The sequence below is a fragment of the Rhinichthys klamathensis genome, unplaced genomic scaffold (assembly GCF_029890125.1).
Source record: "Rhinichthys klamathensis goyatoka isolate OS25496 unplaced genomic scaffold, OSU_Roscu_1.1 h1tg000110l_1, whole genome shotgun sequence".
In the NCBI taxonomy this organism is placed as follows: Eukaryota; Metazoa; Chordata; class Actinopteri; order Cypriniformes; family Leuciscidae; genus Rhinichthys; species Rhinichthys klamathensis.
The window spans coordinates 3,010,338-3,035,606 of NW_026606648.1; the positions used below are offsets into that span (position 1 = coordinate 3,010,338).

General features: G+C 38.2%; 2 protein-coding genes across 8 annotated transcripts in view; one reads left to right on the forward strand and one right to left on the reverse strand.

Moving 5' to 3' along the window:
• dlgap1b (discs, large (Drosophila) homolog-associated protein 1b) overlaps positions 1 to 10,860 on the forward strand; it is a 161,980-nt gene extending 151,120 nt beyond the window's left edge. For 6 of the 7 annotated variants that reach the window (XM_056254153.1, XM_056254157.1, XM_056254155.1 and 3 more), the window contains 5 exons: positions 508 to 590; positions 5,643 to 6,058; positions 8,510 to 8,601; positions 8,790 to 8,942; positions 10,265 to 10,860. In XM_056254153.1, the coding sequence (XP_056110128.1) occupies positions 508 to 590; positions 5,643 to 6,058; positions 8,510 to 8,601; positions 8,790 to 8,942; positions 10,265 to 10,477 (957 nt within the window). In that variant the 3' untranslated portion in view covers positions 10,478 to 10,860. Of the gene's footprint in view, positions 1 to 507; positions 591 to 5,642; positions 6,059 to 8,509; positions 8,602 to 8,789; positions 8,943 to 9,999; positions 10,099 to 10,264 lie in introns of those variants that run through there. The other variant, XM_056254158.1, reaches the window with a different exon arrangement.
• A 6,798-nt stretch (positions 10,861 to 17,658) lies between these two features.
• tgif1 (TGFB-induced factor homeobox 1) lies at positions 17,659 to 23,479 on the reverse strand. The gene is made up of 3 exons (XM_056254165.1): positions 23,196 to 23,479; positions 20,939 to 21,168; positions 17,659 to 18,304 (listed from the first exon to the last, which is right to left on the reverse strand). Exons 1-3 carry the CDS (start codon positions 23,209 to 23,211, stop codon positions 17,729 to 17,731), a joined length of 822 nt encoding a protein of 273 aa, XP_056110140.1. The 5' UTR covers positions 23,212 to 23,479; the 3' UTR covers positions 17,659 to 17,728.
• Between the last annotated feature and the right edge of the window lie 1,790 nt (positions 23,480 to 25,269).

The window sequence follows — 25,269 nt, forward strand, 5'->3', positions numbered from 1 at the left end:
TTAGTATGTACACTATGCCCATAAATGCTGTCTAGTCATTAATAATCAGCAGTATATTCTCTGATTATTGAGTAGCCATCTATGTAATACATTGTGATACCCAATGAATGCTGTCTAGATAGGCAGCATACTTTTATGAGCACATCCATTGTCTGCAGTATATTCTCTAGTTATTGAGTATGCACCAGTATTTTACATGCTATGATCCCCAAATATGGTGTCTAGGTAGGCAGCGTACTAAGTTTGGGAACATAGCCTTTTTATCTGCAGCACATTATCTGATTATTGAGTATGCATCAATACAGTGTACAATTTCCACATTCGAATCACTTCTTGCTTTACACCTACATCATTTGATACTAAAATATTCCCAAAGGACCATTTAAAAAGGCCTCAAGTACAAACAACAACAAATGTAAAGCAGTACATTTAACAATAACAATTCAGAATTTACTGTAGACACCCAGCCTCCATATTGAATGTGTGTGTGTGTGTGTCTGTGTTAAGGTTGATGGTCCTGAGGAAACCAGCCAATCAGAAGTGCACTGCAAGTTTCAGTCTGTCGGCATTCAAGTAGAAGAGGAGAGTAGGTAAGTTTATCTACACCCACTCACTCTCTCTCACACACACACACCCCAGTAGCAGCATATTCCATTACATCTCTAGCCTTTATCTCCAATCATGTGCTCATATAAACAAGACAAAGTCACTCAAAACATTACAGATGTGAGGATAATGACTATGAAAGCTTCTGAAAAAATGGAAGCTGTAAGAAGAGAGAGAAAATAAAGTGCAAGAGAGAGAGAGAGATGTCATTTCAAGCACATGTTCCTGTGACAAAGACCCTCCCATTCTCTATTTCACACACACAGCTGTCCCTATCATGGTGGTTTGGACACTGGGGCCTTCTGAAAGGGTAAAGGAGTGGGAGGCAGAGAGACAGCTGCTCTGTGTGTATGCGAGTGTGTCTGTGTGTACGTGCACCGCCATCTGTTGCTGTGCCCATTATGAAGCAAGGCAGGCTGCTGGGTCACAGGCATGGTCAAATATCGACCCCCTGTCTTACCTCTCTCTCTCTCTCTCTCTCTCTCTCTCTCACTTTCTTTTGCTTTCTCTGACTCGCACACCCTCAGATTTTACTGTTTTAGCACCCTGTGAGAGGGAGGGACATAACTCCAGGAGGAGGTAGAGTGAAAGAGCGAGTGGTAGGGCCACTAGATGTTCAGTCTCTGTGTGTTTTCCCCTTAAAGTTCAGCTATAGGTCCAGCCAAAGCATCGTAAAATCCCCATCTCGTAGCTAAATTGCTGCCCAAGAGTACAGATCAAATGCCAGAACAAATGTTACACATACACACATGCATACTGTGTGTAAACATAGTTTTACAGAAGGTCAGTTATGTTCAGAGTCAGTTGCTCTGCTTAAAAATCTAGCAAACTATCTATAGAGACAGCGTTTTTAGGCATCACAGACATACTCTCAACACAAAGACAATCTAAGTTTTTCTCACTCACACATTTTTCGAAACAGTCTTAACATTCTCTAAACAGTAATGGTAATTGTCACATCTTAATATTTATGGAATATATCATGTCTGGCAGATTTTGATCTCTGAATGGATCATTTTGCATGTGATGGCTCACACAAAGAATGTTTAGAAGTTTTGAAGAGTTTGACAGTTCCACTGAGAATCAACTCATCGGTTTTGATCAACAAGCCATGTGCATTTTGTCATTGTGCAAATTGTAGACAATTGTACTTATTCTTTTGCACACATGTGTCAAAACACAACAAATCAATAAGAAATTCAAATCTGATGTGAACAAGAAACTTGTTAGGAGATCTGAACTTGTTGTTTTGAGAGAGAAAAGTCTCATTTGAGAATTGAGCCAAAGCTTCTGAGAAAAACTGGAAAATAGACCATTTTACCAATATTTCTGTATGTTGTGTTTTAGGCTTATTCGAGTATTGTTGTTAGCTTAGCAATGTGTTGACGTCAAAACACTGGTTTTAAATATATTTCTGTCAGTTCAGTTGTTTAAAAAATGTTTTAAAAAAATGTACCCAGCATTTATACATTTTTATTTTGCATTGTTAGCTTAACAACATACTAACATTGAAATGTTGGTTAGTATAGAAGTTATTTTTGTTCAATATTGATAAGTATTACAATTTGGAATTTATTATTGGACTGTTTTACTATCTTAGAGTGTTGTGTTGTTAGTTTAGCAACATGCTAACATCAAACTTTCCCATGTGAGTAGTAGCACAGTATGATGCGCCATGTTAAACACAATCAAGAAAATATCTACAGTAGTGGCCAAAAGTGATGTCCGGCCTAGGGACATCTAAACCCTAAGTGTTTTGTTCTTCCCACATATTTTAAAGATATATATATATATATATATATATTCATATTTTGATAATTTAATCGAATTTATAGGGTCATTAAAAACAAATACCGGACATCACTTTTGGCCAATACTGTAGATATTTTCTTGATTGTGTTTAACATGGTGCCTTAGTAGGGGGCTGCCTCTGTAGATAGTGAAGTAGCTTCAGGTTTTGGAACTGATCTAGTGTGTGTGTGTGTACACATGTATTGGAGGTTGTGGCTGGTAACTGCCAGCGTTGAGGAGTTAAGGGCAGCAGATTCCTAGACAGTGAGAGAGGGACACACATAACCCACACACACTCGCACAGGTCGCCGGTATTTGGACTTTGCTGAAGCATGCCTTTGTAACTGAGAGGGAATACAGCTGTAAAACACCGGCGCACACACACACACACACACACACAGACAGCTCTCCTAGCACACGTCTGCTCTTGTTTCCTGCTGAAGTCAGAGCACTTGAACTGTGTGCAGAGACTCATTTAGCGTGTCATACACTCTTTTCTTCCTCTGTGCAGTAGGAACGAAGGGAATTAAGGAATGAGTTGTCTTCCCCTGTGGCTGTGTCCCAAACCACTTACGCTTGACTTTTTTTTAGCTCTAGGGAGGTGCAGTACAACATGTAGTCAGACATGTTTGATAACACATATTGACAAACTGTTGATCTCCAACACTTGTCATAAATAGACAGACAGACAGAAGGATAGATAGATAGATAGATAGATAGATAGATAGATAGATAGATAGATAGATAGATAGATAGATAGATAGATAGATAGATAGATAGATAGATAGATAGATAGATAGATAGATAGATAGATAGATAGATAGATAGATAGATTTTTATGGGAAAGAGTTAGATAAAAAAAAACATAATAAAGGTAAATTTGCTCTTTAAAGTAAATATTGTCTTTTAATAAACCAAAAGTCGACTTCTGACGTGGTGTCTTGCCTGTCACACCCTGTGGAGTTTTTGGTGCTGTGGTGGTCCTAGTGGCTTTAACATGCGGGCCACCCCTGCTAGAAGAAGCATGAGTGTGCGTGGGTGTTCTCATGTCTATTGATAGCTTTAGTTAATGTGTAAAGGACAGAGTGCACCATAGGTTAGTTTCAGCCTCAAACGCCAAGCCCACTCTGTGCACAGACCATCTCATGCTGATGGAATATCCAGATTCACCCTGATTGGATGGCTGTTACAAAAGTTCCAGTCATTGTACACCGGTAAACTGATATCAGTATAAGGATGTATGAAGTCTGTACTCCTCTCAAGTTTAGATCATGATATGAACATGAACAATACTTAATACCTACATTTTTTCTTTCAAATATTGGCATTTGGGGACACTGTATTTCAGGCTCAGAGATATGAGAAGAATCTGCTGTAAAACTGTCTGCCATAGTTACATTTAACTATGAACATGACCCCCCCACACACAGACACACACACTCACACAAACGTTTTCTTATGATATGATTTACAGAAGGCAATGATTACTACCATGTGAGCGGAACAAGAAATGAATACTCTCTCTCTCTCTCTCTCTCTCTCTCTCTCTCTCTCTCTCTCTCTCTCTCTCTCTCTCTCTCTCTCTCTCTCTCTCTCTCTCTCTCTCTCTCCCTCTCCCTCTCCCTCTCTCTCTCTCTCTCTTATGCGCCCTTTATTTGTCTCTCTTCCTCTCTACAGGAAGTAGTTAGCTGATATGAAACAGGCCTTTCTGACACACACACACACACACACACACACACACACACACACACACACACACACACACACAATCTAAAATGGTCTTTAATGGGAAACAAATGGTTCAAAAAGATATCAGAACTCAGTAATGTAGTGGAGGAGAACAGACGCAGATTACTAGATGGATGGATAAAAACACTGAGTCCATGAAAAAGATTAAAGAAATCCTAGCAGTTTATGGCCTGTATGTGCTGTAGTTTTTTTTTTTTTTGCCATCCAATAACTCAATATTCAAATGCTCAGTTGCACGGGCACACACAGGCGACACACACTCAGGGTATGGTGAGAGATGTCAGTGTGCTTCAGTGCATCTGAATAGAGCAGGTGTCATACCTCTCCAGTACACACACACACACACACCAGGCAAACACAGAGTAGCAGATCTAAGCCAGATCGCTTTGATATGTTATCCTTCTCTATTCCTAAAGGAGAGGAGATGTGTGTGTGTCTGTGTTTGTTACGCTTGTATTCAATATCATAGTCTAGTCTACAGTTACTTAGAAGGAAGTTTCAACAGAAAATTGCGACCCAATTAATGTCATTTATTTGAACATCTTAAGTAGATTTGGAGCATTTTATTGTTTTGTTTTTTGTTTGTTTTTCACTTTTCGTAACTGGGAACAATTCATATTTGTTTGATTTATGATTAAAATGTTCTTTAACTTTTGCTAATGTTTTGTCATCATATTCATCCATTGTTATATATTATATTTGAATACAATATAAAATTGTGTTAATGAAAATAGCATTTATAGCATTTTAACTAAATTTTACCATTTAGTTAACTTTTAGTTAACTTTTTTAAATAACATTTTGAAAAATGTATTTCAAACATTAACTATTTAGCATCATACAACAAAAATAAATCATATACACTATCGTTTAAAAGGTTGAGTCAGTAAGATTTTATTTGAAAGAAATTAATACTTTTATTCAGCATTTTATAATGTTAAAAGATTTTTTTCTTTCTTTTTTTTTATATTAAGCAGCATAACTGTTTTCAACATTGATGATAATAAGAAATGTCTCTTGAGCACCAAATCAGCATATTAGAATTATTTCTGGAGGATCATGTGACACTGAAGACTGAATTCAGCTTTTCCATCACAGGAATAAAATATATATATTTTTAAAAGTGTGTATATATATATTATTACAATTTTTAATGACCATTTATTAATTTAATATATATATATATATATAAATGGTTATTATAAATTGTAGTAATATTTCACAATATTATTGTTTTTACTGTATATTTGATCAAATAAATGCAGCCTTTATGAGCAGAAGAGAGTGTTAATATTTCCCATCATATTTTTTGTCAACAGTATGTTTTAATTAAAATAGTTCAATTATTGTTATGATGCAAATTATTTATCTAGTCTTTGTTATTGTCAACGGCACAATTACAAAGTTTGTGTCAACATTGTTTCTGAGCAGTTATGCACATTTAGCAAAATGATTCAAACTCAAACTAAACAACCCTATTCATCTTTTCTTTCCAGCTACCGCAGAGTCACACGCTCTAACAGCGTCACCACTGCCGTTCAAGCTGATCTTGACCTTCTGGAGGTTCTCGGCGATGACCAGTTCACACAGACCCACCAGGGGCCCATTATCCGCCAGCCGTCCCGGGATGCATCCACTTCCACTGTCAGCATCCAGGGCTCTGGGAACCACTACCATGCCTGTATCCAGGATGACTTCACCGACGTGGGCTTCGACCCCTCCATTCTGCCCCCGCCGGTCCCTTGGATGGATGGAGCCATGGAGGAGGAATACGCAAGTGAAGTGCCAGTCTCTGTGTGTCCGCAGGACGGACGCTGGTTTCTGAAGCTGCTGCATGCAGAGGTGGAGAGGATGGAGGGCTGGTGCCAACAGATGGAACAGGATGAGCTAGAGAATGAGCTCCCGGAAGACAGTGAGTAACTCTGAGATAATGACTGCCCATCTAGACAGCATTTTTATGCATTATAGATCTGGGAAGTAGACTCATTTAGAATGTTTGTTTTAACAGCATTTTTCGGCATTAATTATTAATTTATAACATTTGATTCAACAGCATTTTTGGCCTTTTATATACTCATTTAGAATGTTTGATATAACAGCATTTTTATGCATTATAGACTCATTTATAATGTTCTTTTTAACTGCATTTTTTGGCATTATAAGCTATGTTTCCATCCACACGTTTTTATCCGCATTAAGTGATATCGAATGAAAAATGCCTTATGGAAACAGTAAAATTCGATTGAATTTCATGAATATCGACTCAAATGAAATACGATCGGTCTCATCGGATTTTATCTTGATCGATATATGGCTTATGCGATAATCGCGGATGGAAATGTTATTATGGTGCGATCCATTTTGCCTAGTAAAACTTTGTTCGCAAATGTTGGCTTGAATGTTGTGCAATTCGGTGAGAAAATGAATGGAAACACCTTAACATGTCTCAAATCAATTCGATATACCAATTTGATCTCAAAAAAACCATGTCATTACGCACAGGTTTTTATCCGCTTTAAAGCCGTTTGATGGAAACACACTTTCACCAGCTTTATTCGCATGAGGTTTTTTACCGAACTTCAGATAATTCGATTGACAAGTGGATGGAAACATGGCTATAGACTCATTCAGAATGTTTTATTCAGCAGCATTTTTGGCCATTATAGATTCATTTACAATGTTCGATTCAGCAGCAATACAAAGCTCTGTAATGAAACTCTAGATGGCGCAGGCTAATGGGTCCTAAACTCAAACGCTTGCAATCATATCATTCTCTATAGGGCACGGCTGATTGGTTCCTGCTGTATCAGTAGCCAATGAGCTTACTGCTCAACCTTCAAATACTTGCATATGCATTTGCCTTAGCAGTGCAGTGCGCTTTCAGAGACCCTCCATCTTCCCCAGCTCCACCTGTATAGATCTGCTACGGGTAATTCATGTACTGAAGAGTAGCAGCATGTCTTACTTGCTCACAGCAGCGTGTCTTGTATGTATTGGCAGTAGCAAGTCCCGTACTTGCTCTAGCGTAGCAGATCTATTTCGCCAAGACCAAATTTATCAACATTCTTATACAATTACCATGTCAAACACTCAAAGAGTTGTTATGACAGAATTACATTTCTGGAATTTTTCAGTTCAACAGCACTTTTTTGGGAGATTCATATGTTTTTCAATGTTCTAAATGCATCTTTGATCCCCCAAAATTCTTTCTAGGTAGGCAACTCACTAGCTTTTGAATTAGTTTAAAACGTATATCAAAGTAATTGTAGCAAAATGGTTATTGTAGATTAATTATTGAATTTCCGAATCCGCTATTTTTTTAGCCAAGTAGTCATTTGATTGCAAAACTATATTTAGAGTGACATTTGCACAGTCTGTGTGCAAGTCGTTTGAAGAATAATCAGCCACTTCAACAAAACTACCAGTGCACAAGGGTCATTTCACAGTCTGGTTACCTCCGGCCAGCCTGTTTCTTTTTCTCCCACTTCCCGCCTTTTCCCCGCTCAAGCACACACACCCACACACACAGCGCAGTGACCGTCTTCGTGTCAGTCACAAAGCCTGCTTGTTCATCTATCTCCTGTCTGTCTCCCTCTCACATACCAGACATTTCTACCAGCAGGGAGCCACCCGTCTCCCTCGTTTCTTTCGCTCCCTCTTTCTCTGTATATTTTCTTCTTCCTCTCAGTTTCTATATCTGTCTCCTTCCACTCTCTCTTCTCTAACCCTTCCCTCTTTCCCTGAATACATAAAATATGCTAATCTCCGTGTCCTATGACAGCACATTGTTTGCCATATGGTCTCTTGCTGCTGCATATGTTAAACAGAGCGAGTTCATTTCGTCAGATAACTGTTTACACTGCAATCCACAGAGACACGCTGCAGTCACTCCTCAGGCCAACGCGGAAGCCTTTATATGACCCCCACATGGCAAACATTAGTTTCCTTTAAGAGAATTCACCCCTTGTTTGGTAATCTGATATGCTATTTACTTTCTTTCACTCTCAATCTATCTTTTTACATCGCACTCTTGTTCTGTATGTGTGTGCGTGAATTTCTTGGCTCGTTGGCTTTGGCGGGTGTTTGTTTGGTGTGCATGGTAAACACTCCCCTTGCTCCTCTGGTTCCTGCATTTAAGTTCCCAAGCCTTAGATATTTATGACCCCCTTCTCGCTTCAAAGAGACAGCATTTAAACATTAACTTGCTGTCTAAGCCTTTGCAACACAAACGCACACATTCACTGCTGTGTAATTACATAGAGTTTCTCATACTGTGCTAATCAACTTTTCATGCTACTTACTGCACTTTTGTTTTACCGAAGTTGTTTAAAACAGCTGATTCTCTTCTTTTGTGTGTGTTTAGTCCTCGGCAAGATTCGTAGTGCGGTGGGGAGCGCTCAGTTGCTGATGTCGCAGAAATTTCAGCAGTTCCGGGAGCTCTGTGAAGAAAACTTGGTATGTATGAAGCAAACATCCATTAGCCAATCAGAGCAGAGCGACACTTGGTGACTCCGCCCCTGAGTGGCTGTGTTAGCCTCAGTAGCATTAATATAAGACAAATCAGTATCACCTAGCTAGATATTGCGCACCCCCCACCCCCAATTAACAAATGTTTTGTGTATAATCTGTTCTCTGGCTTTCAGAATCCCAACGCCCACCCGCGGCCCGTGTCTCAAGATCTGGCAGGATTCTGGGATATGCTGCAGCTGTCCATTGAGAACATCAGTCTGAAGTTTGATGAGCTACACCAGCTGAAAGCTAACAACTGGAGAACGCTGGAGCCTCCTGAGAGAAAGGTACAGATTTTACATCACAAATCCAGATGCATTACACACTCTCTTAAAATGGCTAAGAATACCACAGTTGACGCAACGCAATTTGCAACGCTGTATACATTTCTTAAGATGCTGCATGGTTGGTTTATTGTTCAATATATGTCAGAGTAGATGTGATATTTAATTTGATGCAAGCTAAAAATGACCCTGTGAGGGGTGGAACCTTTGTTGTTTGTGTGGCATGCAAAAGGAAAGTTTTGAATAATCGTACAGGTCACTGTGTTTTATGATGAAGCCTGAGGCCTTCAAGCTTAAAAAAGGGCACAAAACAGCACAAATTTGTTTGTGAATCAGACTTAACTACTTCTCTCATAAATTCTTACGAACAACCCAAGGAGTGCTAGGGCAGATGTCAAGTTGACTATGTTGACTATGTTGTTTAACGATGCTTTTATGGTGCTTTTGTGTCCTTTTTGAAGCTTGACAGACCCAGTCCCTGTTTAATGGAATTGCACAGAAAAGTACAACCAGCATATAATTCAAAATTTCACCATAACGTATTGAACAGACAGTTTTCTGTATTTGCCTCCAGTTAAATATGGTGTGTACTCTGACTTTAAAGGGATAGTTCACCCAAAAACATGTTTTCATAATTTACTCACCCTCATGTTGTTATAACCTGTATGAGTTTTTTGCTGAACACAAAAAATATATATTTTAAAGGATGTTGGTAATCAAACAGTTGACGGTAGCCATTGGCTTCCATAGTATTCTTTTTTTCCTACTATGGAAGTCAATACCGTCAACTCTCTGCTTACCAACATTCTTTAAAATATCTTCTTTTGTTTTCAACAGAAGAAAAAAAACTCAGGTTTGGAACAACTTGAGTGCGAGTAAATGATGACAAAATTTTCATTTTGGGGTGAACTATCCCTTTAAGGTCAACTGCTTCATTATTTCGTTTAGTATTTTATTTGAATGTTTATCTTATTTTATTTATGAATGTTGCATGAGTTATGCTATTATCTGATTTGTTTTGCTCACTTTCTTATTATTTGATGTGTTCTGTGTTTGACAGTGATCGGGTTTTGAGGTGATGCTCCCATTTGCACGCTGCATGTGGTTCACAGAGGTCAGAGGTCCCTTTTACCTCATGCCAAATGGCTTGAACTCTTAGGCCCTGCCACCCCTGAGCGCTCACTTAATGTATTTGGCTGATGCCTGGCACTCAAACATGACTAAATATTGCAGATGACCCAACAGATGACCCCCCAGTTTGCATGCATTAGCTGTGTTGTGTTACATTGCGGAGTGACACTAACCAGTTTGTCGTTGATGTCCAGGAGAAGCGCGTGCCCCCTCCAGTACCCAGGAAGCCGGGGAAGGGTCCCATGCTGCTAGTGAGAGACCGGTCTCTGGAGGGCTCCCAGCGGATGGAGGCTCGTAAGCGCCTGTTAGCGGCTAAACGTGCCGCCGCCTCTCAGCGCCAGAACTCTGCCACAGAATGTGCCGACAGCATCGAAATATACATCCCAGAGGCCCAAACACGATTATAAACACTTTCACACTGAAAACCGGGTGCTTAGAAGCCTAATAGACACACACACTCATCTTCAACCATAACACAATAGCACTGAATGACAAAGGCAGGGTAGCTGTAACATAATCACTCCTTTTTCTTGTGTAAAAGAGAGTTTCTTCACTGTGGGCTTCTACTGTATGTATGACTTAATTTTACTCTCTTCCTCTGTCATGCCATTTGTAGCTCCCTTGTTAAACTCCCAAAGACTTTAATATTACTATTAGACACTATATTTAATTGTTAAAATAACCGATTTTATATATATATATATATGTATGAATATAAATAAATATATATATTCATGCCTAAAACACAGCATATTATCATGTCTGTTAATATTACTACCCAAATATTGCACACTACTGAATTTTAGTATTTATTTTGTAGTTTTTGCGTTTACCGTGTAAGAGCCATATGTCTTGTGTTCTCAAAGAGAACCTAACTTCTAAAAAGGGCAACATACCGATCACTTCTGAAGATTTCAACGGCCAATGTAGCTTTGATTGCCGTGTATGTATGTATACATGTGTGTGTCAGGCTTTCTGTACATGTGCCACACTCTCTCACGTGTCACCCTGCACCTCTGAGACCGGGCGAGGTCGTTCTGTTTTCAGTATCCCGGGACGGAATGGAAAAACCACCTCTTCTCTTCTTTCTTCTCATATTTTTCAACCTCCCACTCGGCCGTCCTCTCACACCATCTTATCTCCTGTTTTGTCCACTCTCTATCTCTCCTTGCCACTCACCTGTTTGACTGACATAGATGTCCATCGTATCTGACAAATGTGACACTTTTATCTGTCCCCACTCAACGCGTTCACGTCATTGACAGAAGCACTGTCAGAACAAACCACTCTTCACGCCTCTGATTCATTAGCCATTCATACATTAGCAATGTGTCCACGTTATGAAACATTACATACGGGCAGTCAGGGATTTCATTCAGCATCAAGCCCCGTTCACACTGACAGCAATGAAGTATTTTACTTTCAGAGATATTTGCAGATTTCTGGTGATACACACATGTGATGTGGGTGTGTCCAGTGAATTGTTAACTTATTTCTCACAATTGCAGTGACTTTTTATTACATAATTGCGATTTTATATCATAATTGTGACTTTTTTTTTATATCTCACAGACCACAATTGTGATCCTATATATCACAAGATATTTTATTTAATGTAATTGTGACTACTTAATGTAATTGCGATTTTAAATGTTAATTGCGACTTTATATCATAAATGTGACTATTTCTCGCAATTGCATTTTTATATCTGCCGCACAATTAATATATCACAATTGTGACCCTATATTTCACAAGATTTATTTCTCGTAATTGTGTCTTCACTTAATGTAATTGTGATTTTAAGTGATAATTGCAACTTTATATCGCAAGTGTGATTTTATTTCTCATAAGTGTTTTTAATCACAATTGTGACCCTGCACAAGCAATTTTATTTTTACGTAATTGTGACCACACAGCTAATGTAAGTGATAATTGCGACTTTATATCGTAATTGTGACTTTATTACTCATAATTGGGTTTTATATATCACAGACGCACAATTAAACTATCACAATTGTGATTTTATTTCTCGTAATTCTGACTTGACGTAATTGCAAGCTTATATCGTGAATTGCGACTTTATTTCTCACAATTATGATATCATTTCTCACATTATGACTTTATCTTATGATCTAGATAATTGTATCTCACAACAACTGTCTTTTTTACTTAGTTATGGCTTCCATCATTTTCTGTATACAATTTGTGTATGCGTACTGTTTTTTTGTTTTTTTTTGACATAAAGCCATTTCTGGTGACATGTGCAAGGTAATTCGACATGAGAGTGTCTAGCAACTCCTCCAGCAATAAAATCGCTGTCAGTGTGAACGAGCCACAACCGCTAGCCTGGGAAAACCCAGACAACTTCCGGCAAATTTAGATTTGCTCTGAAAGTTAGTCTGGCAAAAAGCTCATTCAAGCTCATTTCCAATCCGTCGAAATCGCGGCACCAATCAGAAACGTTGGGGCGGGCTTTACACGATGACGACAGCGCTGGGATTTTGAAGCAGATTTTGTAGCCTACATTACAAAGATGGATGCCGCCGTCGAACATCACTCGTTCGAATCAGCTATCGCGTCTGTTTTAAGCGATTTGAACGTTTCCTTTTCGTTAAAAACCGAGCAAAGAACAACACTATGAGATGTGTCTCCGCCGCTCTACATACGTCATCTCCTTCATCGCTCTGATTGGTTTTAGGTCTATCCGCGACGTCCGTTGGTGACGCCCCTCTGGAAATGATTTGTCTATGACGCTTTGCCAGACCATAACTCAGTTACAACTGAGAATGGTCTGGTTTTAACCAGGCTACACAACCACAACAACTGACAGGACATTTTCTAATTCTGTGGCATTGAATAGCTCCGCCCACTGTGAAATCTCATTGGTCCATTCTGCTCTTTATTACTGTACTTAAAACATCTGGTTAGCCGTGATTGTGTCACGTTGCTCTGCGGTGTTCCGTTCAGCGTGGACAGACAAATAGTCAAATCACGACCCATTAGGACCTGTTGTTTTAAAAAATGCGTATTTTGTAAATATATAAATGATGAATTATAAAACGCCTTCCTGACTGCTCACTAATATAGCTCCTCAATATATTTGTCTAAATGTTTGTATAAATGGATATAAAGTAAAATATCAGTATTTTGTAATGGGGGAGTTGTAGAAATATTTAAGATCAGACGAAACGCATTTAAACGGACATCAATCATTTCTCTCTTTACCATAGCTTTTGAATTTCAATAATGCTTAAAAGTATCATTTGAAATATTAAAACTGCAATGCCACAACTCTATAAATGTAATACATACATTTTTTTAGTAAAAACACCAACTGTGACAGGCAATTTATTCATTATATTTATAATCACTAGTTAGCATGATAGTCTTTATCCTCAACCAAGTCAGTCAAGTGTGTATGTGTGTGTTTGTGTTATTTACACATCAAGTGCATGTACCCAAGTGCTTCCTAATTTTCCTAAAGGCGTTGTTTTGTTTTGTTTCAACCGATATGTAGCACAGTTGACTTTGTAATATAGATCAGCTACTTTCTTTTGTTTTTATTTATACTTGGATGTATATAATTTCAGCAACCCTGAGGAGAAAGTGCAAGTAGACACATGTATCAAAGCAGAGCACATACCAGCAGTTCATTCTTTTTTCTTAACCGTTGAATCATTCACACACTCTTGTGCTGCTCTTGTAATTGATTTGCGCTGCATCATAGTTGCACTGACAAGTTACTCAATACTAGTCAAATCCTAACTGCACTGTCTGATACTTTTCAATAACAAATACTAATTTGCACTTGTTAAATATGTTAAATAAACAGAGCTATTTCTTTTTTCTTTTCTCTAAATATTTCACTGTGAATAGACACATCACTATAAATATATATTGATATTCATTTCCCAGCAGCCAATGTGCAGCCATTCTCTATTTTCATAGACAGTTCAGTTGCATTGGCTTTAGTTTGATCCCTGTAGTATTTGTCTTTTTAACTAAACTCTTCATTCCCGTTATTATGCACTAGAGCCCTTCTACTGTGGTTAATGTTTGTTTGAAATATTGTTGATGTTTAAACGCTCGGCCTTAATTTATGAATATATAATAGTCATGCACAACGTAGCCTCAGGGGAGACTATATAATGTGTGTGTATGTGTGTGTGTGTGTGTGTATCATGAAGAGGTCTGATACTGGAGATTATACCTTACCAATTAAAGCATTCAATATTGACGACAAAATTCCCTTTCATATTGATAATAATATTTTTTGTTTGTTTGTTTTTTACAGTTCTGTATTTTTTCAGCCAAATAATATCAAACTGAATTAATTTGGACAATCAGTGATTAACACAAATAAAATCAATGTCATTTTATTTGTAAAATGAAATAAGTAAGATTATACTGAAATATAAGTATAGAAATATTAATTGGTTACATTTCATTTGATTAAATCTCCCTTCTTTTTAGTATTTAAAGAGATATTTATGAGACACTAGAGAGATATTTTGTGAAGACTAGCACTAAACTTTTTGCTGAAAGTGATCACAACCTCATTTTTTTTAACTGCTGTCATTCACTGATGTGAAAATATTGATTTATCTCTGGCAACATAATAAGTCCAGACTTTTTAGGGTTTTATCTTCCCAAATAAAAGAAAATCAGACTTTGTTTTATTGCCAAACTGTGGACGGTGCACTCACCACAATATTTTGGGAAATGAAGGCAAGATATTATGTATTTACTGTTCTTGTAAAAGCATAAACTTTATCAAAATGACTGTGTGTAAATACATGAATGTTCTTCATTGTAAATGTAACCTACATCTAAGGATATCTTACTACTTACATTTTGTATTTATTGTATCAACACTGTTGATGTTATGGCACGTGTATGAGATTTTGATCATTAAAATGTTACAGATGCTCACAGCCATCAAGTGATTCATTTTCAAATAAATGTGTGTCTGTTTGTTCTATCCAGTAAATAGAGATAAATGACTGTTTTACATGGAAGCCTGTTTATATACTTTATATCTCACAGTTGCAAATTGATTTCTCACAATTGTGACTTGATATCACTATTGCATCACACATAACTCACAATTACGTATATGAGACTTTATATCTCACAGTTGACATTGTTTCTCATAATTGTCTTCATATTCTAGTAATTGCGATCTCACAACTTTATTTTTTTCGTAATATTTTTTTTATTTCTCCAAATTGTGACAATATAATTGTTTTTTTAATGTTGTGACATTTCACAATTATGACTTTTTTATTTTTGATTGATTTAATTATGGCAGTTAGTAATTGCGTCATATAACTTTTTTTTAACTTTTGTGACAGACTTTTTTTTATATCACAGCTGCAATTTTATTCTTCATAATTAAGACTATATATATGTTGTTTCTCAATATTTTCTTTATTTCTAGTAGGCCTAATTGTGATTTCATAATTGTAACTGTATTTTGCACAATTTTGACTATTTCTCACAGTTGTGAGTGTGACACATCACGAATTTGGCTTATTTAAAAGTTTCTCACTATTATTCCGCCTTTACGTCTTTGTGACTTTCTAGCTCACAATTGCAACTCGTGATTGTGACTTTATTTTACGTAACTTTACTTCTCACAGGTAGCCTACTTCATATCTCACAATTGCTTATTTTAAACTTTATTACTATTAGCTTTTTTATATATATATTTTACTCTGAGCTGAAAACAGGCTTTCAGTTTTAAATCATTGCCTGAGGCCTGAGTAGGCGAACAGATCTTCTTTGACTCTTATTAGTGGACAGCTTCAGGCTTCTTCTTCCACAGATGAACCCAAAGAACAGATCAACTCTCATCTAATATGTGCGAGACATCCCTTCCATCCAAAAAGTCTTTAGTATCATAGAACTTAATGTCTTTTTAAATATAGGTGTTCGGTTAATTAACCGCTTTGAGCTGCTAATCACTTTGATCGCTTGTTGCCAACTAGACCAATGACCCTTTGAGTGGTTTGTTTGAATCTCAGCCCAGTGAGAAGTCTAAAGTAAAGAACAGCTGTCTAACCGAGTGTGATTGAATATCCAGGACAGACGTGTCCCCGCTAATCCGTCTTTATTGTCTGTGCTCAGATACAGACATGCACACTCACACAGACGCCATTGGCAAGCCATCGCTGACGTCTGGTTTTAGCTACCGCTAATTAAATGCAGGATTATGCTAATTGGCGTTCTTGTGAAGCTTACACACACAGAAGAATGTCAGTATGATTTAGCAATAGCCTGTAAGAACATGCCTTTAATATGTGCGAGATGTCAAGGTAGGGCAGTGTTGGATTGGTATAAATCACACCGTTCGGATGCTGGCTTCCGCTTTATGAAAGCAATCTACATTTTCTGTCTGACCTTACACGTTATTTCATTTTTCAAACACTACTGGAAAGAAGTGTCATCTGAAGGCTAATCTTTCCCATGATAAAAAACAAACAAAAAAACAGCCTTGATTATAAGAACCTTTCCATTTTCCCACTAGAAACACTTATCGAACAATGTAGTTAAAAATAAGCAGAAGAAAGAAAATTAATTTTGTAGAAAACAAAACTTTATTTAAACACCGTGTGACCCCTATTTGCCACATACATTGCACAGTAAGGAGGAGAAGTCACATCATTGGGCATCATGTCACATTGGCTACTGTAAATGCACTGGTCTAAGGTTCCAAAACCTTGAAATCAACATATTTGGTGACATAAAACCATTCTTTCCTTTATCCTCTGAAAGTGGTCTCAACGTAATAAACAAAAACAAAACAAAAAAGAAATAAAAAAAATTAATACAATTCATGTAGTGTTCATTCTTCCAGCTCACTTGTCCAAGGTGTGTATGTGTGTGTGTGTGTGTGTGTGTGTGTGTGCATGTGTGTGTGTTTAGGGGTGGTGTGGGGAGCATGTGGGCACATTCACTGGCCGTTTCTACACTGAGTATTCAGAGGAAACCTCAGACTATAGTTCTGCTACATCTGAATATCCCTCAAGAGTAACAAAAGGAAAAAAGAAACATACTAACGACAGCATCTGAAATTTTACAACGAAAAAAAAAAAACAATACAAAAAACTGAACATCTATGAGACACAGAATGACCCGGTGCAGTAGTGATTAGAGTCTGTTGGAGAGAAAGCTAGAGTTGATAAGATACTGAGATGACCTGCCATTTTGTGCAAAAAAACGAGGCAGAATATCAGACGTGTTCTCTAAAAATGAGGCAAAATCGACAATCATAGAGCCGAATCTCTGAAAACGAGAAAGAAAGACTCATGAGGAATGGGAGAAGAGCTTGTCTTCTTGTAAAGAAGGAAAGACAGGAAGTCGTATTACTGTGTTTGGTTTTGGTCCCCTGTGTACAAAATGAAAAGATACATATTTATTTACATAGAAATGGAATACAAAAAAAAGAACCGACTGCCAAGGCACCTTGAAATGCTTTACATAAAGGAATCCTCATCAATTTGATTTACATTTACCAAAAATAGAAATGATCAGGCCATGCTTGTTTGCTTTCTGTTGCTCAGTCAAGTTTTTTGGGAGGGGGGGGGGGGGGGGGGGGGGGCAAGAAACAAACATCGATGAAGCTTTTTCATTCATCCATCCGTGTTTTCTGTCTTCAGGCGAGGAGCTGTTTGGCCTGCAGCTCCATTTCTGCGGCCCTCTTCAGCGCCACGTCAACCAGCAACTGGAAGCCGCTGAAGTCCTGGGTGAGATCGGGCGGGGTGGGCGGCGGGGTGTTGAACAGGCCGCTCTGGGGGCTGACGTTACCCTCCCCTCGACACCCGAACAGGCCGGCCACGTCTGTGAGAGGCAGCTCTGTGGCTCCCTCCACGCCGAGGCGCGTTGTCGAGCCGATGCCTTGCGTGCCCGTGGTGATGGTGGTGTGGCAGATGACGGAGGGTCTGGGTAAGACGGGTCCGGGCGAGGGGGGTGTTTTTGGGGACAGGGCTTTTTTGGGGTAACCGTTAGAAGTGGGCGTGTTGGTGGTCGAGTGAGGCGAGCCGGGCTCGTAGCTATTGCGGTCCTCTCCGTTGGCGAGCAGACCATGTTTCGGGGACTGGGAGTTGTCGCTGAGCATCTCGCCTCCCTTGCTGCCCCGCCGCGAGATGGTGAACTGGTTGGGGTCCTTGCCGTCTTTCCGGAGCATCTCAGGAAGGAGTCGTCGCCGGGCGTTTATAAACCAGTTGCACACCTGTGCAGAGAAGAGCAGATTATGATACATCAAAATGCTAATACTTAAATGCAGATACGATCATATATTGAAATCACAAGCACAATCACAGTTACTGTATTAAAAATTTTGATCCTGTTATTAATATTTTTTATTACATATATCATGTCCTACAGTCCAATAATGAAGTAGTAGACAATTTAATATGTACTTTTTAAATATTGTACTTTTTTGGAAATGTTCTTTAAAGCCAGAAAATAAAAAGAAATATATATATATATATATTTTTTTTTTAAAGTTACTTTTATTAACTTAATTTAAGTTTTTATTAAATAAGAAACTAAACTTAAAGCATTATAATAAAAAATATATAATTAAGCAAATAAATATTGTTAGTTTCTTATGGGATGAACAACCTCAAATTCTATCTCGAACTTCTACCACCTGTTATTTTCTTTCAAAGTTCAAAGCCTATAGTCCTATAAAACCTTTTGTTTTGTTCATTTTGTTTGCACGCTGTCTTGCTCAAGTTTAAAATGGAAATTCATGAGGCTGTATTGAGTTAACATGTGACGGATCTCTGCCTCTATTTTTGTTTTTCCTCTTTTAAAAAGCTGAGTTGGCAGTTGAAAGCAGGAAGCTTTTGCCAGTGAGGATTTCTTTCAATCACCTAAGTAACAGTTCACCTTTATCCCTCAGATTGGGCTCTTTGTTGGGCCTAAGGGCTTTAGGCCTTAATCATGCTAATAGCGCTGTATCTTTCACGGCTCTGGCGAGTCTCACCTGAGGGGGTGTGAGATCTACTCTAATGCAAATCCAACATTTTTTCAGGGTATAGAAAACACAAGTGACTTCGGTGTGCATCTCTACAAAAAGACCAATTACTTTGTTAGTAATGGCTGACTGTTAACACCTTTAGTTTATATCAACAATTGAACTCCACTGGCCTTTTGAGTCAATGTAGATAATGCACCACAGGTAACACTGATCATTTACATTGCAGATCTAAAATGAATCCTATTAAGCAGGGAACATAGAGTCAATGTTAATTATGTGTATATATATATATATATATATTACACACAGATTTTTAATTATTATAATTAAAAAATATATAATTTAATTAATTATAAATAATTATATATATATATATATATATATATATATACATTTTAATTATTATAATTAAAAAATATATAATTTAATTAATTATAAATAATTATATATATATACACATTTTAATTATTATAATTAAAAAATAAAAATATATAATTTAATAATTATATATATAGAGAGAGAGCTGTTTAAGAGCTGTTTTGACTTTTACAATTCTATTCTGGCCTACTTTCCCAATACACACATTATGCCATAATGAAATAACTTTTCTTTCTCGGTATCTAAAGGGGTCGTTTTCAAGATGCAGTCCTCAGTATGGTAATGCTCCTGTATTGTCTTCTAGTGAGTCTCTTCAGAAGAGAAGCCTCTTTGGCTCTCTGGGTAATGGGGCTGTATTGTGTATCCAACGGTCCGCCTGAGCCTGGTAGTCTTCACTATGTTAATGTGTGTGTATTGTGTCTCCCTATTGTTAGTGAGACAGCTGGCTGAGCGCAGGGGAAATTCCTGGCCCAGTGTCTGAGCAAGTCTCTCTCTCCCTCTCTTTCTCTCTATGTGGCTACATCTCAGATGACTCAAAACAGTTATTCACTCATCTGTCCACAGGAATTCTCTCCATTGACTGCATTCACAGGAAGTGTTGTTTATATGACGCTAAAACTCAGCGGGGACCGAACGTGTGATCTTAAACGCAGTAGCGCTAGCGAAAAGAGCTGACTTTTTCTTTCTCTGACGTATTTCTTTTGGCTCTCTTCTATTTATGACATTGAACCTTTCAGTTTCCTTCACACAATGTCAGTTGAACTAGACATTGATGACAGTTAACTGCTCTCCAGTGAAGCATATAAATATATTACTGATCAACAAAGCAGAAAACTGAAAAATTCCCCTTCGCATTCTTGACAGAAACAAGCAGTCGTGAGAAACTTCAGACCTTGTCTGAAGCATAACTTCAGAAACTGCTTTGAGTCATTCAAATTTATTTTATTCAGAGTTCCCAAACCTTTTGGCCAATGAATTTACATGACTTTCCAGTCAATTTTTGATATATTATATTGTTTAATCTATTTTATATACAGTATTTTAGATGTTGCAATCACTACGAGCAATTTCTAAACAATCAAATAGTTCACAACAAACTAAAACTAGAAAAAGTATACGAGATCATTTTTTGTGACTTTCCAGGCCTGAAAACAGTGTTGTTAACTAGAACTATTAAAGTTGTTTTTTTGTAATTGAAAAAAAAAAGCTTTAATAAAATAAAATATAAATATCAGATGAAAAACAAACTGAAGTTTTGAGTTAAAAATGTAAAATTAAAGCTAATTGGAAATATTATTAAATGCTACATTAATATACAAATAATACTGCTCGGAAGTCACAGTTTTAACATTCCCTGATATTTCAGTTTTTCATGACCATGGGAACTTTGATTATTCTTAAAGCTGTATTACATGCAGTTGTTCCCTTGTTTGTTTGGGAACTTTGTTTGTTTAGTTCTGTGCTAGGCCACATATACACACTTCTATAGATGTTCAGTACCTGTAGTGTGGAGAGATGGGTCTGCTTGGACAGCAGGGCTTTTTCCTGCTCTGATGGATAAGCATTATAGCGGTGTTGGTAGAGCCAGTCCCGGAGTATCTGTACTGACTCTTTGGGCAAGTTTCCTCTCCTCTTTCTCTTCCCTGACCCTCCTCCATTTGAAGAGAGGTCAAGAGGCACATCCAAACTGTCCTCGTCGTCCGTCTCGCTACCGGACATCGCCAACACACCTGTAGGCATACGAGACAAGAAACACTGCCACTTAAAAAACGATTAAGTTTACAACATTATTCTTTCTTTCTATACAAAAAAAAGGCTTCAAGAACCAGGAAAAGTGTGAAGTCAGGTTGATGTATGAGCAATTTGTTTTTAACAGTCAATAAGTGTGATTCAGGGAACTGGAATCAGTGTGTACCCATGTGTGTGAAGGAAGACAAAAGACACCCAGTCAAACATCAACCCCCCAACCCCTGCAAAGGACTCTCCTCCTCCCCCTATCTTACACACACAGTCTCTCCCTCCAAAATGCCAACTGCAGAACACTACACAACAGCGCCTGGCCGTCTGTATGCATGTATAAGCGTGCGTCTGTAAGAGAGAGAGAGTGTGTGTGGCAGCTGATGTGTCACATCCCTGCTGTCAAGCAAAGCCATGTGATTCATGGATAAAGTGGAGGCATCACAGACTCTAGGTGTCATTGTGCATTTCCGAGCACTGTAAACACACTCTGAAAAACTTTGGATAAACATACTGTTTTGTTTTAAAACTCAGTTAAAGGGCCAGTTCACCTAAAAATAAAATTCTGTCAATATTTTCTTACCCTCAAACATGTAGGATTTTCTTCTATGGAACACAAAGGCAGAATGACAGTATCAATCACTAATGTACTTTCATTGTATGAAAAAGAAAATAAAGTGAATCATGACTCATTCTGCCTAACAAATCCTTTTCTGGAAAGAAAGTAATGCGGGTTTGGAATAACATTAGGGTGAGTAAAAGATGACAGAGTTATGATTTTGGTCTGATCTATTTAAGCGCTGATATGACAACTTTTCCTGTTTATAATGATGACTTGAATATTATTACCACTTGATCCTAAGTATCATAAACCGGTTAGTTTGTCAATAAGACGTTTCACTCAGAGTGCTGAAGGGGACTTTTAGTTCATGAGCAACCCTGTAAGTGAAAGAAAACTTTCCAACTTCAGCTCGAGTGTGAGCGTGGGACTTAACGGTCTAAAAACGAAACGAGTGAAACCACGTAGACGTTTATCTTTGATGCTGTGTGAGAAAACGATTAAATTTGTGAAGAGGAGTAATAAGAAGTAACTTTGTCGTCGGCCTACATGAGGAGGAGGAGGGGGAGGGGAACCTGTTGCAAATCTCAAGACCGAACAAAAGAATGTCGTTTGTGGGACATTTCAAACTCTGTTTTTTCGACTTTTTACAAGATTAAAACGTGTGAAATCACGCCAGATGACAGATAAAAGGCTGACACGACTCTCTACGCGGTCATACGTCATAATATATGAGAAATATGAACTTAATAACAGAAAATAGCTCGGGCTCTATTGTGTGCTGTGAGAGACACGAGGTCGGAGGGAATGTGAAAGCGTCGCCTCGAGGAAGCGGCGCGAAATACACAAACTTCACAAAAGGAGGTCAGCATTTATTGTTGCACATTTTACACCGCGACAAAATGTTCAGATGCTGAGAAAGCAACAAAGTAGTCGTCAGGAAAAAAAGAGAGAAAAAAAAAACACTTGGAAAGTTTCCCTCATTTTCCCAACAAAACTTGAGTCAGTGTTATGAGAAACTCTGAGCGCGTGAACATTTTTTTTCCCAAGCCAACGAGTTCAACTATTACACGAAGGCATTTACACACTTAAACATGCACGACAAAACCCTTAAAAGAGTTACCTTTGAGACTATTTAAAGTTATAGCTATAGATTGGTTCGTGGAACAACACTATAAAAGATCTAAAATACATGCAACTGTTAGGCTATATAACCATGTTTGTACAAATCAAAGCTTATATTGTGAATGCGTGTTAATAACGCGAAACGGCTCGTTGTGACAGCCCGCCAGCACATGGTGAGAAAAAGGCTGTTTTGTCTGCAGCGGAAAACAATAGCAGACAATGCCAGACATTTTCTGTTCAACCATCACCGACAAGTTAGATCCATTTGTTACAATCACCGATGAAAAAATATAACATATATCGCCGCTATATCACCCATATCGAGAAGAAACATACCCTTTTTGGTCTTCATGTCCGTCAAAATTCCCCTTTTCACGTTGGCAACAAGGAGGTCGATTCTTCCTCGGTTTAATCACACACAACTGTAATATTCCAGATTGTTACGAAGTATCGAGAGAAATATTTCTTTTTGTCGAGGAATCGCCGCGGAGCGCGTTTTTCATTTGTCGGAGACGCAACACATTGTCGGGTACCTGGGACAGGCTGCGCGTCTCATTCAGTGTGTTTGATGTGGAAACTGGGTGACAGCTATCTTTGACAGCTGCGTGACTCAACGCGGTTAGATCCTCCCCCTCCGAGGGCAAGAGGGAAAAATCTGACATCAGACACACAAAAAGGAGTAAAAGAGACAGAAAAGGAGCTTTTTGACAAACCCATTCGAATCTTAAACGTGTAGAGATAGATCCTAGCACGAGGGATGGGTTTGTGGAGACGTGTTTTGGACATTGAATTGGATCTAGTTCCTGCACGTTTCCCTTTAATGACTGCGGCAGAGAGACAGGAAGCTGGTTTATTATGAATGTAGGTTAACATTACCAAGAGGCAGACACATGGCAGGGATATATTTGGGGCTGCTTTGCTTTCATCTGCATACTTTTGTTAGGTGCCCTACTCCAATACAATATTTTTGGACGTGCGTTGTATTTTTCACTGAGATTTAAAAAAATGACAAAAATGTGTTGCTGCAGGATAGTGTTGATGTGTTATCAGGTGCAATGCGGCATTTATTTCAGGTGACAGATGTCCATGATGCTGTGAGAGAATCCTAAGGAATATCCGGTTCCATTAATGATTCTTTTAAAACGTTTTAAAACGCGGTTCTTATTAGCTGTATATAATGCCCTCAGAAATCGTGTCATCATTTAAGATTGCTGATTTTATCAGAACAGAACACATTAGAGACCAGTTTAACAATTCTTGCACAATATGTTTACAGTTTTTAATAGACTTCTCAGACGCGGCGTGCATACATGCAACCCAGCCGTTGGCCGTACCTGTAGGCTATATTAAAAATACGAACTAAACAAAACTGTATTTTTTATAAGAAATCACTGATTACAATTAACGTGCGCTTTTAATTTAATCTCACGAGTTAAGAGTAAAACATAATACAGTAACAGTTAATGAAAGTTTTGCAACAATCGCTGTTTAGTAAGCGAGTCAGAATAATTAAAGTGTTTTGATTCACTGTAAAGAAACAGCCATAAGAATCATTCGCCCGGGAACTGAACTACACTGGTCGCATTAATGTGAATGATTCACTGAAAAGAACCGGCTTGTAAGAGTCATCGTCTCAGGAATCGGACTTCTCTGTTAGCGCTGTAAGTGTTTTCAATTCATTAAAAGAACCGACTCAAATGAGTCATTTGTTCAGGAATCGGATACACTGGTTGCTTTATGTTCCGCGCTTTAGATTTGGTAGCGGCTGCTAATCAGTGGTGAACAAAACAAACACTATCACACGATTTAAGGAAGGTTTTCCGAATGCGCGTTCGAAAACTTTTAACGAAATGGTCATGAACCATTTTAAAAACGGGGTTCTAATTCTAAGTAAGGATTGCTCGGTTCCCATCACAGCTCCATTTGTAAGCAGTGCGTGATGCTTCCTGTTGGCGCAGCGCTGCGTGATACTCAGTTGACCGTTGGGATTAGATGGTTGTAAAGCAAGAATCGCTTGTTTCTTCAGCTGTCCTGGTGACGCGTCCCTAATTCAAATCACAACAGTCTCAGAATTCTTAACGCTGATTATCTCTCTTTCATATCGAACCCTATGTTCATCTGTAATGGTTCCAAATAGGCGCATCAACCTAAACAGTTCAGAATTTTAGCGTCAAATAGTGCCCACGCACAGGTTAGGCACGTTATTATTATATACATAGATGATTCAGACGCAGACCTTTAAAACCAAGCGTATCTGCCAGTCAAAACACTGAGGCACATGGCGGTAAGGCTTAGAACGCTGTATTTGGAGTCTGTAGATATAGGTCAGGTCGTTGACTTTTCCATGCGAGGCGTGCCTGCGTCATACGTCTGGCTGGCCTTAATTCTCAATTTACTGCCGTTGATAAGA